Genomic DNA, 12,801 nt, shown 5'->3' with positions numbered 1-12,801 from the left:
CCTTGAGTCTTCTTAGTAACTGATTTTCTCTTCCACTCTCTTTCTGCCTTTTGTAGCTTAATGTTTCCATTTTAAGAGAAACTTAATTTGTTCCTCTCTCTCAAAACTGTTTGAGGATCAGTCCAGAGTTTGCAACATGTATTTAAAAGCCCTCTTAAGTCCAGTTTGGATGAACGGGTGTATACTATAGCATCTGCATGGGTCCTACTTCCTCTAGTATGTTGTGGGGTCTGGCTTGCCGCCCCTCCCCCTCCCAGCTGGAGCAGCCAGCGCACAGTTCTTTCTGCTTCAGCAAACTGGTGTCTCTCAGATCAGTTAAGAATAGAAACCTCAAGGTTTTTAACTGCGTTTGCTTACCCCTCTCCAGAGCACCTTTTAAAATCATAGTTTTGCAATATCATATGGTTTTCATTTGTTTGTCCTCCTGTTTAGTCTGAGGACTTTTTGTTTGTTTGTTTTTTGTTTTAGACATTCCCACTATGTAGCCCTGGCTGGTTTGAAACCCTTTGTAGGCCACACTGGCCCCAAACTCAGAGTGATCCACCAGCCTCTGCCTCCCGTGTGCTGGGGTTAAAGGTGTACACCGCAGTACATGTCCAGCTAGACTGGGTTTTTTGATTCATTGAACCTCTCTCTGGATCGTTTCTCTTAGCCTTCTTAAAAGGGGAGGACTGTGTGGATCGGCCGATTCTTTGGCTTTTGTTTCTCTTGAGGTTTTAGTCTGAAAGTGTCCCAGGTGACTGAATTGCAGGCTGACTTTCCCCTCTAAACAGTATTTTGCTCTGTTCTCCCCCACCCCAATATCATTTCTGCAGAGATGTCTGCTGAACTCATTGTTTCTCTGTAGCCAAGATATTTCTTCTTGGCCTTGTTTTAGGATTTTCCTTTCCTTCATCTTTGGTCAGCTGCAGCTTGGCTGTGACATACTCAGTTTGTGCACCTATGCTTGGGTGTCTGCTGTTAGTTGGGGAGGACCACACACAGCTTCACATAGTCCTGTGGTTCTTTCTCTTATTCTTCCTTTCACACCGGTGTTGGCTAGTTTTAGATCAACATCACACAAGCTAGAGTTCTTTTAGAGGAGGGAACCAAGGTTAAGACGATGTCCCCACCAGATCGGTCTATGAGCAAGCCAGTAAATAAACGCTCCCTCATGACCTCTGCATCAGCTCCTGTCACCAGGCTCTTGTCTTATTAGAGTTCCTGCTCTGATTTTGGTCAGCGATGGACTGTGATGTGGAACTGTAAGCTGAGATAAACCCTTTCCGCCCCAAGTTGCTTTTGGGGTGTTCTATCACAGCTATTAGACTAGCTCAGTGCTTTGCCCTTGGACAGTCTGGTCTCTTTCTCCATCAGCTTTCTGTTGTTTCTTAGCTTGAAGACACTGCATTAACATCTGTGAGCTCACGGACAGACTCTGTTCAGTTGGGGAATGTACTATTGGTGCGCCCATGAGCTCGTGGACTCTTCAGCTCTGTGCAGTCCTGCAAAGAGCTTGTGGAAAGCTTGTTTGAGTTCTTCTGTGGTGGGTTTTTTTTTTTTTTTTAACTTGGACATCTCTATATCCCTTTCTGGATTTTTCGTCTCTGCTTACAGACCATCTGTTCTGCCATACTGTCTGCTTTTTTCTCTCAGGCCCTTTGCATGTTATTCAGAATCACTTTAACGTCTAAGTCTGGGCCTAGTGTTCATATCTTGTTGGGAGCTGGGCCTGATGCAAAAGGAGCTGGAACTGATACTCGGGAAATGTTTCTCTGCTCTGGGCTCTCTGTGGGCCACTGCTTAGCCCTATGGTCTCAGTTCTCTGATGGATCTAAGAAATTTCCCTATTTCTGTTTTGTTTACCTATCTTTGGACTCCAAATATTTTATGTGTTGGACTAAAAACCAACCTTCCTTCCTCCCTCCCTCCCTCCCTTCCTTCCTTCCTTCCTTCCTTCCTTCCTTCCTTCCTTCCTTCCTTCTATCCTTCCTTCCTTCCTTCCTCCTTTCCCTTCATGTGTCTTCTCCACACCCACTGAGAAGCTTTGTGGCCATGTGGCGGGTATTGCCCTGACTGGAGCTTCTCTTATTTGGTGAGCAGTAGGAGGGGTTTGAACTGGGCCCTTGATGGCACCATCTGCTGTCCCACGTTCAGAGACCTCAGTTGCTCGTCCTGCGTTGCTTTTGGACATAGCAGGATGATCAGGTCAGCTCCAATTCCTGTTATGAGCTGTGTAACCTGGCACTTGACCCCTGCGTGCCTCAGTTTCTTCATTTCATCTGTAACCTGGATGATAGAATTTTACCTGGTATGGGGGAATAGTTAACTCTGGGAATGAACCATCTGTTTCAGAGCGCAGCACTGACATTGCTCCAGAGTTACTGGCTTGGGGGGTGCAGTGCACATACAGTGCCTCCTGCATCCTGTCCTGTGGGGTGCAATGCACACACAGTGCCTCCTGCCTTTTGTCCTGTGGGGTGCAGTGCACACACAGTGCCTCCTGCCTCCTGTCCTGTGGGGTGCAGTGCACACCCAGTGCCTCCTGCCTCTTGTCCTCAGGAGCTTCAGGTCTTTTGGAAAGACCCTGGGATGCCTTTAGAAATAGCACCCACCACCCACGAGCTGCACAGGGTGTGGTTCACAGATACACTGATGAGGTCCGGCATCCTCAAGAGGCCAGGACTAGAGCAGAGTGGTTCAATGTGGTCCTCTGGGGCATAGTTTAGGAGTTGGTGGTCAGGTGCCACGGATGGTGAGACTCCACCTGTAACATCTTCTAGGTGATTCTGTGGTAGCTCCAGTGAGCTATGAGAGGCCAAGCTTGTGAGTGAGCTTGTGAGGCCAAGTTCTGAGAGTGAGGCAAGTGTTTAGAGCCCTGGGATGCTCAGGCTAGAGGGAGACACTTGCCATGAGCTTACTCAGTTTCTCTTCTCCCCGAACAGACTCTCCAGTGATGGTGTGCACAGAGGACGAGCGGAGGCCTGCACGACTGCTTAGCACAGCTGAGCTGGTAGCTGTGCTTGCCGGTGGGCAGGCGTGAACCTCAGGACCTCAGCGTCTCACTCCAAGAGGAAACATGTCTAAAAAGGGCCGCAGCAAGGGTGAGAAGCCCGAGACAGAGACAGACTCTGTACAGATGGCCAATGAAGAGCTACGGGCCAAGCTGACGAACATCCAGATCGAGTTCCAGCAGGAGAAGAGCAAGGTGCGGCGGGGCCTCTGGTGCCACCTCAGGCTGGGCTGTGAGCATTGGGCTGAGAAGGGTGTAATCCCAGGCCTGAGCTTTGAGTACAGGAGGGCGCTGAGAAGACCACGTGGCAGTAGTTTTCTCCCCACACACTGCCTGTGACCTTGGTGGGGCTGCCAGACTCTTTATGTTTCAGCTTCCCTTCCTTGCATGATAGGGGTCACAGTAGGGGCTATGGGCAAATCATCTATGAAGAGCCTGCCTCTGTGACAGGAGTTTTCTTGCCCTTGTTGGGCATGTATAAGATTCGGAACCTGTTGGAACAGTGCTTGGCTGGGTACCCACATCCCTCAGGAAAAGTCAAGGCACAGCTCTGATGCCAACACAGTGCTGTCAGGGGACTCTGGCTTTCTCGTTCATAGGCCTGGTGACCTCCATCCTGGGTTCAGCCAGCCTGGCTTCCTGATCAAGGATGAATGACTTAAAGTCTCCCAACTCTTGTTCTGAGCTTGCAGGAAATGAAGCAGTTCAAGGCTGTCCTGAATGTCTGAGATAACAGCTACAGGAGAAAACCCCACTGCCATAGTCTTTGCTGTGGCAGCTGTTGTGATATGGGAGGGTCTGAGGTCCCTCACAGCAGGGAAGTCGCAGCTGCAGGATGGATTCTGGGGGAGCTGGTCATATCGCTTTCACAATCGGAAGCTGAGAGCAGTTAGTATGTGCCAGTGTTGAGTTTGCTTTCTCTGTTGCTATGCAACCCTGGATACCCTGACCAGGGTGCTCCCCACTACAGAAGGGTCTTCCCATATCATTTAATGTAATTATGATAACCCCCCCCTCAAGACATGCCCAGAGGTCCATCTTCTAGGTGATTCTAACATCTACCTTGTTGATAATTAATCCTAACCATCACAGATGGGATTCAGACCCAATAGAATGTCCTCATTTATACTAATCTGCTCATTATAGGTCCTCTTACCAATCTAATGCCATCCTAACACTTCAGTATTTAGAACTTTAGCTTATCTGTTTTGTGAGATATAACTGAGCCCCCATACGAGGTTAGACCTGGTCTAGCAGGTGCTATACTGTGGAAGACAGACCCCTGGGATTCTGTAGTGAGAATTCTGGAATTTTGGTTTCTCTTACTCATATATATGTTTCTCACATTCATATGTGTGTATGTATGTATATATATATGTGTGTGTGTACATATATATACATATATACACATACATCTATACACACATATATATATATACACACACATACACACACACACACACACACACACACACACACACACACACACACCAGAAGAGGGAATCAGATCCCATTACAGATGGTTGTGAGCCACCATGTAGGTGCTGGGAATTGAACTCAGGGCCTCCGGAAGAGCAGTTAGTGCTCTTAACCACTAAACCATCTCTCCAGCCCTAGAATTTTGGTTTCTTAATAAAAAAACTCAGAAATATTATAAGACTATGTTTTTGTCTTTATCCCAGGAGTGGGGATATGGGGCTGGTTTTCAGCAGCTGATTATGATTTGTCCAGTGCTCTAGCAGAGGCATGGCTTTGCCCAGCTGCAGATGGTTTCTTCAATTGTGTGATGTTTGGAATTCTGGGAACTTTTTAGAGGGTATGCAAATGCTAGAGCCCTGATAGTTGGGTAGTTGGGATGTGTGGTTGTTGGTTGTTTGGGGTGGGGGTTCGTTGTTGTTTGTTAGTAGTGGTACTCAAATGAAAAACAGGAAGAAAGAAATTATTTGGATCTCTCTCTCCCTCTACTCTTCTTTCTTTCCTATCTAGTGATAGGGGGTGCAACCATGGGGATAAAGATAGGGTGGAATAAGGGTGGGAAAAAGAAGAACCCAAAAGGAGCAAAGACTAGCTACAAAGAAGAAACAAGAAGAAAAAAAATTAGAGTCAGATCTGTCTGTCTGTCTGTCTGTCTGCCTGTCTGTCTCCCTCCCTCACTTCTCTACCCTTCTTTCTCTTCTATCTAGTGATGTGGGGTGAAGCCATGGGGTAAAGGGAAGGAAAAAGAACCCACAAAGTAGCAAGGACCAGCTGTGGGAGTCTCCTACCACCAGGCTGCCTCTCAGCTCTGGGACTTGGGATATCTGCCTGGCCATAGCCTGGCTGCTGTCTCCTCTCCATGACCCACTGTGGTCTCCACAGGTCTTTGCCTGTTTAGTCACCAAGACAAGTCTGCTCTCAGAGACTTCAGTAGAGCATCCCCCAGACCAGCAGGAAAGCATACATGTGAACTTCACAATTTCATTTAGGTGTCATTGAACATGATATCATACCAGCCAGCAAGGCCATGTTGATGGTGTCCTTATGATAGTAGAGGAAAGTTATCAAAGGGTTCAGGGCAAACAAGGAATGTGAGGCAAGTGTTCCTCCCACCATTCATTCACTGAGGGCCCTGTCTTGAGTATTGCATGCACCCTGGTGTGAGCTGGGACACCTGATTTGCATGAGGTAACTCAGGAGAGGCCCCTCCCCTCAGCACATGCAGGGTAAGCCGGGTCTGCCAAGGCTTCTCAGAGACCTTAGAACTGGCTCTAAGAATTTTACTGGCTGGAGAGGAAGCAGATTTGCACAGCATCAAGTTTTCAACAGCCTCTATGAATAACTCAAGTGTCAGTTGGGGACAGGGTGGGATGGATGTCTGGCTGGCAGGGTAGAACTTGAAGCCTGAAAAGGCCCAAAGTCTGAAGTAATATGGGACACAGTGATGGTAGAGGGAAGGCCATGCAGGTTCTGGCTGTAGCCCGACAGTGATTTACTCGGTCACACAGCAACTAGTCCATACTATATAATCCATCCCAACACGGCAACTAGCCTTGGTCTGCAGAAGTGAGTCAGACCTTGACCCCACCTTAACCTCAAACTGCCAGCCCCTAGGAACTGCAGCCTCTGGCCTTTGGCTTTGGAAGTCTGCCATAGCCTTCTGCTGCTGCCTTGACTCTCTGCTTTCTTTGTGCTTCCACCATCCCGAGCTGTCTTCTGCCTCGGCTTCCGGCAGTCTTTGCCCGGTCTCTCTCTGTGACTGTACTGGCTTTGTGATGCTGCTGCTGCCCCTACCACCATGGCAGCAGCTGTCACCACCTGTGCTATCACCTGCTCAGCCTGTCTTACTCATGGTGAAGCTCTGAGTCAACAAGACTTCTCAGAAGAACCTCTTAGAACACCAGGGGGCAGCACAGGAGGGTGTTTAGCCCTGGGTCAAAAAGTGAGGGGGTACAGCCAGTTGTGTCCTGGAGGGGGCATGGCAGGAAGTGACATGCAAATGTGGCAATACTAATTTCTACCAATCACAACACAACTTCCCAGTTCTACCAAGGTCCAGTCACAGGCTCTGCACTGCCTCAGTAACAAACTTTCTTGTGTGAGGGAAGTGCTTACCTCTGGTGAGACAGCTGCAGGGTGAGCCAGGTCTTCTAGAATTCACCAAGTCCCAAGGCTGAAACTGACCAAGCCAGCTCAGTCAGCCAGGTCTCAAGGGAGGGAGCGAGGATTAAAAAGAAAAAGACAACTAGACATGAGACTGAAGTGAGGTTTATTATTTTTTTTCCAGTCTGCTTTTATACCATTATAAGTACATGCAAAGAGTATGGTCAGTCCTACAGCATAAACAGTAGTTAAGGAACAAACAAAACCTAGACAAGGGTCCCATAACAAGACCCATCGAGATACAAAGACACAAAGAACACAGTCCTCAGTTGTGTTCATCTCGAGCCTGCTTCCTAGTCCTAGCCAAGTGTCAAATCCCTGCCAAATTCCTAGAAGGCGGCCCCACATGAAACCCTGTGTGTTAGCTACTCTTCTCGCTGCTGGCACAACAAAGATTCTGACATAAACAGCCTAGGGGTGGAGAGCTTTATGGAGGGCATATTTATTCTGACCCACCTTTTCAAAGGACTCCTCCATCATGACTGGGAGGTGTGGCATAGCAGAACCATCAGTTCATGGCAGGGGAGCAGGAAAAGGAGGCTTGGTGGAGCTTAGCTGGACTTCCCGTCTCCATCTTATTGCATCCAGATCCCCAGCCCATAGAATGGCACCCTCCAGCTGCAGGGTGGATCCTTCCCCCTTAGGTAATCCTCTCCAGAGACAGCCTTACAGAAAACTTCGAGAATCCTCATTTCCAGGGTGAATCTAAATCTTAGTCAAGTTGATGGCGAAGTCTACCCTTTGTCAGTCTGACATGTAGACACTTCCCTTTAAACCATAGCATTCCATCCTGGACCCCCAAGAGCTCATCCATGTCCATGTCACGATGCAAAATGTGTTCAGTCTGTGTCTATCTATAAGTCTCCAAAACCTTAACACTTCCAACACAGCTTAAACATCCCTGTTCCAAGCCTCTGTGTGACACTCAAGGCAATCTCTTAGCTATGAACCCTTGTAAAACTACAACAGATCCATGTTTCCCAAAGATCATGGGCCAGAACCATGAAAGGAGCCATGGGAACCAAGCAAAACAGACTGAACCTCTGAAGGTACCTCCATGTCTAGCACAGGGTGTCTCAGCGTGTGTTCTGAGGACCTTGAGCATTCCCCACTCCCATGAGCTGCGTCCCGGGTTGGCTTCCCTCGTTGCCTGCAGCCTTTCCTTGTGTGTTTCACAGTCCCGGCACCTCAGACATCCTGATATCTGCATTGTGCCTTAGACTTCACATGTTATGGGCATAGCAGCTCCTTGAAGGGACTCTTGCCTTTCTATGCATTGCCTGGCTTCCCAGACTTCCCTTAAAATTCTTCCCTTATAAACCCTGCCACGCTTGTATTCTGCATCCCCATAAGACCACATGGGTTATGGCAAGGTCTGCTTCCAGTTGAGTAGACCTGGAGCCATGGCTACTGTTTCCTTAGTGCCTGGACATTTTGAACCTAGGAAAGCACTTCCTTTCTTGGCTTTGTGTGAGCATTTCCCCAGATCCTGGGTCCTCTCCAAGGAAAGAAAGTCTTCTCCCCTCATTTCTCTCTGGAAACACTCTTCACAGTCATATCTAGATGTGTTTCTCACAGTCTCTGAGATATTTCTAAACCTCGTCAGATTGACAGTGAGGACATAGCATCACAGTCGTCTGAGGGAGGTAGGCTGGTGCAGGACCAGACTCAGCTGGAGAGAGCTCCAGTTCCAGCTCTGGGGGAGGTGACCAGTGATGGATGGCCCTACCTGTTGTTTCTGTGATTGCATATGATGCATCTGCCTCAGGGCAGCTACTTTGCATTCAATCCCATATAGGTCTGCCAGGCCCTCTGGCACAAGGTAATAGTGGTGCCAGCCATCACTGACTCAAATTCCCCCTTGGGCCCTAAAAACCACTTAGTTGTTTAGAATCTTCCTTTAGTTTCTTGTCCTTCTTTATACAGTTCGGAATTGAAATATCCTCACGCTTTGGCTCTCTAGAGAAAACCATAAAATACTGTGGAAAGGGAGATCCAGGTTGGGGTTCAGGTGGAGGACAGAGCTGTGGGCGTGGCCTGCAGAGGAACTAGAGGGTGGAGACAGGAAAAGTATCAAGCTGAGGGGATCTGACCCTAACCTTGGCTGCTGTCTTGGCTGTAGGTGGGGAAGCTGCGGGAGCGTCTGCAGGAGGCCAAGCTGGAACGGGAGCAGGAGCAGCGTCGCCACACGGCCTACATCTCAGAACTCAAGGCCAAGCTGCACGAAGAGAAGACGAAGGAACTGCAGGCGCTGCGCGAGGCGCTCATCCGGCAGCACGAGCAGGAGGCAGCGCGGACCGCCAAGATCAAGGAAGGCGAGCTGCAGCGACTGCAGGCCACGCTGAATGTGCTGCGCGATGGCGCCGCGGACAAAGTCAAGACTGCATTGCTGGCCGACGCGCGCGAGGAGGCGCGCAGGACCTTTGATGGCGAGCGCCAGAGGCTGCAGCAGGAGATTCTGGAACTGAAGGCTGCGCGCAAACAGGCAGAAGAGGCACTCAGCAACTGCATGCAGGCAGACAAGGCCAAAGCCGCGGACCTGCGCGCTGCGTACCAGGCGCACCAGGATGAGGTGCACCGCATCAAGCGGGAGTGTGAACGTGACATCCGCAGACTGGTACGTGAAGTCTCTCCCCACAGTACCCCTTCCCTCAGGGACACGGGGGCTATGTGCTTCAGGCAGGCACGGTTGGAGGTACAGGGGCGTCCATAAAGTCCTGGCTGTTGCCTGGGTGGTAGTTGGTTTAGGATGGCAGGTTTCTTCTATTGTGTGGTTCTGGGAATATCTGTACGTCCTCAGGAGCAGTTTTCTCATCTCTATGTGGGACTTGTGGATGGGGGCTGAGAGGACTTTGGCTGCAGAGGAAAGGCAGGGAGTACAGACCTTCATTCACTTGGACTGGAATGGGCTTTACATTTGGGTGAGACCCAGGGCTGCAACATTCAGGGAAATGTAAAGTGCTGCCCCTCCCCCCCCCACTCCAAAAATTTAAAAAGTGGGAGTGGGGTGAGAGCTGTTAAGTTTATTTCATCCCCATTCCTGAGGGAAGGAGACCTCCCTGAGCCATTACCAGTCACCGCCTTAGCCCTAGTTCTAAGTCTGAGAAGATGGAGGTTTTGATTAGGAGGGGAGTGGGACTTTGAGCCATCTCAGCAGTGACAAGAAGGAGCAGCTCTCAGACTGGACCAGCTCAATCTGATAATACTCTTCTCTCCATCCAAGTACTAACCAGGCCCAACCCCTGAGATCAGACCTACAGCGTGGTATGGCCATAGACTGGTAATCCTAGTCACTGAAGGGATGTGGCAGGTCAGTGGGGGCCTGACGGGCATAGTGTCACTCACCTTCCACAGCCCTAGTAGACACAGGAGCAGTGCTGTGTACACATATGGGACTGTGAAGAACAGCTGTGTGCCCCTGCAGACCCTGGGCAGCCTGCAGCGGGGTGGCACAGCGTGCTGCATTAGTCCACAGAGCAAAGCATGCTGTAGGTGAAAACCTGGAGTCAACCATCTTTTTGAACTGTCTTGTGAGGCAGGCAGACAGACAGTAGAATTCCCAGGAAGGAGTCTGGCAGGATGGCTCAGTGGGTAAATCATTTGCTGTGTAAGCCCGATGAACTGAAATCCCAGGGAACCCTTGGTGGGAGGAGAGAACTGATCACCTCATGCCACGGCACATGGGTACCCACACTCAAATGTAATTGTCGTGTGAACACACAATGATAGTGGTAGTAATAAATATTAAAATTTCACCTCCCAGAAAGTAGAGCAAGGAAAAACCATAAAGAGCAAGGCTCACTGAAGATAAATATCAGTAAAGAAATCAAGTCCAGAAATGAATTAAAATTGTTAAGTTGATACAGTGTTAACAATGTGTGTTAAGGGAACAGAGGCTTTAAGTCACGGCGGTGGGGGTAAGTCACTGGAGAAAGGGATGCTGACATCATGGGTAATGCAGATCAACAGTCAAGGTGAACTTAGAGGAAGTGGCAGCTCACCCATCAAGATCAACACTGGAGGGTAGAGTGTCCCATAGCTGAGCTGTGCAGGGAGTTAAGCTCTCGGCACTTCCACACATAAGAGCCTGGGCCTGGCGTCCTCACATCCAAACACTGAGGAACTAATGAGTCATTGTCCAACACCTGACAAGAAGCCTCTTAAGGAAGGAAGGATTCATTTTGTCTCTCAGTTTAAGGGTGCAGTCCATCCTGGTGAGGAAGGCCTGGCGGCAGGAGCAGGAAGCAGTTCCCAGAAACAAGGAGAAATAAACACTAGTGTTATTCAGCTCAGGATCTCCACCATGGGGTCGCCGCTGGTCACTACTACGTGGTCAGAGACTCCTACCTTAATTAAACCCCTGGGTATATCCCCATGGAGATGTCCAGAGGTGTGTCTCCTAGGTGATTTTAATCCTGTCAACTACATGATTAACCCACATGGATGCAAATGCATCCAGGAAGTAGAAAGGTATTCAAAGTCCTTATGACACCAGCACCAGGCAGATTCCAAAGCAGCGACATGTGAAAAACTAGGGAAGGAGCATTCTCTCTTAAGAACTTAGTTATAAGAATGCTAATTAAGTATTAACCAAGAAAGGCCAGGGCTCTATGAGAAGGCCTAATAAATCATGGGCCAGGCTAAGTTAACTATGGAAATGTAAAGATTTGCTTAGTATTTACTGATTTAAAACCAGAGGTTTTTATTCTATCTGTCTGTCTGTCTATCTATCTATCTATCCGTTCATCCACCCACTCACCCATCACCTGCCTGCCCGCCCATCCATCCGTCCGTCCGTTCGTCCACCCATCCATCCATCCATCCATCCATCCACCCACCCACCCACCCACCCACCCACCCACCTACCTACCTACCTACCTACCTACCTACCTACGGTGTTTTGAGGTGGTCTCACTGTGTAGCCTTGACTGACCTAGAGCTTGCTATGTAGACTAAGCTGGCCTCAAACTCACAGAGATCCATTCACAGAGGCCACCACACACAGCACAGCCTGTGCAGACTTCAATCTGGCAATTCAATAAAGGATTAAACCCCATGTGACCATTTTTGTAGGTGCATTCAAAACATTTTAAAATTCAGCTTACTGGAGGACTCCAGCATGTCTGGATTAAAATGGAGTTGCTCTAATCTGATAAATTGCTCTTTGGAAAATCTGCTAACGATGTTTGTCATAATGATGAGCCAGTTAAGGTTTCCCACCCAAGTTCAGGACCAAACCAGAGTGACCCTTCTCTTCCGAATTGCACTAACCAGGGGGAGAGTAGACAGATGACCCGGAAGAAGTGAGTTCTAAAGGTCGGAGGAAGGGGAAGCTAATTACATGTGAACGATGCAGAGACGCTGCAGAGTCTGGGTTTTGTTTTTTGTTTTTTGTTTTTTTTAGCACAGACTGGGTAGTGGTGGTTCTTGAAATGAGAAAGCCAAGGTACCGCTGGGATCTGTGTCTGACAAATCCCATTCCTTGCTCCCAAGACGGCATCTTCACAGCCATGTCCTCAAACAGTGGTTGGCACAGAATGGCAAAAGGGAGGCACACAGTGGCCTCAGCTTCTCCTCCAAGGTCATCAATCTCATGACTTCTCAGAACGAACAGACCATTTGTCCAAGCTCTGATACAAAGTAGATACAAAATTCCTTTCGTTTCTGTATACTAGCAGTGGACCTCTGGAGAGGGGAAAACCTTTCAGAAGCAGGGACAGGGTCCAGGAACAATGGCAAGGCAAGTTGTGCCAGGAGTTCTGCCAGGCTGGAAGCCTTGCTGGAAAGGGTTAAGGGAGAGCCAGGTAAACAGTTTGCATTGATGAGAATGTCCAGGGAGGTAAATGCAGCTTCCCAGAAGCCAAGCTGACTTGTTTTCATGGGTTGTTGAGAATTTCCCTCTGGTGTGTGTGTGTGTGTGTGTGTGTGTGTGTGTGTGTGTGTGTGTGTGTGTGTGTGTGTGTGTGTGAGAGAGAGAGAGAGAGAGAGAGAGAGAGAAAGAGAGAGAGAGAGAGAGAGAGCGCATGGGGGGTGTAGAGGTGTGTGTGGGATGACTAAGCATTGTCTTACTCTGTCCTCACATTCCCAATGACAGACAGATGTTTGTCATTCATCCCCAGAGTTCATCCAGGGGAAACCAATGAGTTTGGGTCATGGCAAGAGTGTGGGTA

At 48.9% G+C, this 12,801-nt stretch overlaps 1 protein-coding gene across 15 annotated transcripts in view; it reads left to right on the top strand.

The window, feature by feature from the left end:
* Jakmip1 (janus kinase and microtubule interacting protein 1) overlaps positions 1 to 12,801 on the top strand; it is a 120,533-nt gene that overhangs the window by 56,549 nt on the left and 51,183 nt on the right. For all 15 annotated transcript variants that reach the window (NM_001401058.1, NM_001401060.1, NM_001401059.1 and 12 more), the window contains exons 2-3: positions 2,925 to 3,187; positions 8,754 to 9,248. In NM_001401058.1, the coding sequence (NP_001387987.1) occupies positions 3,059 to 3,187; positions 8,754 to 9,248 (624 nt within the window). In that variant the 5' untranslated portion in view covers positions 2,925 to 3,058. The remainder of the gene's footprint in view (positions 1 to 2,924; positions 3,188 to 8,753; positions 9,249 to 12,801) is intronic.

Source organism: Rattus norvegicus, chromosome 14, assembly GCF_036323735.1.
Source record: "Rattus norvegicus strain BN/NHsdMcwi chromosome 14, GRCr8, whole genome shotgun sequence".
NCBI classification, from domain to species: Eukaryota; Metazoa; Chordata; class Mammalia; order Rodentia; family Muridae; genus Rattus; species Rattus norvegicus.
Note: the sequence above shows the minus strand (reverse complement) of the source record. Positions and strands in the feature narration are given on the sequence as shown.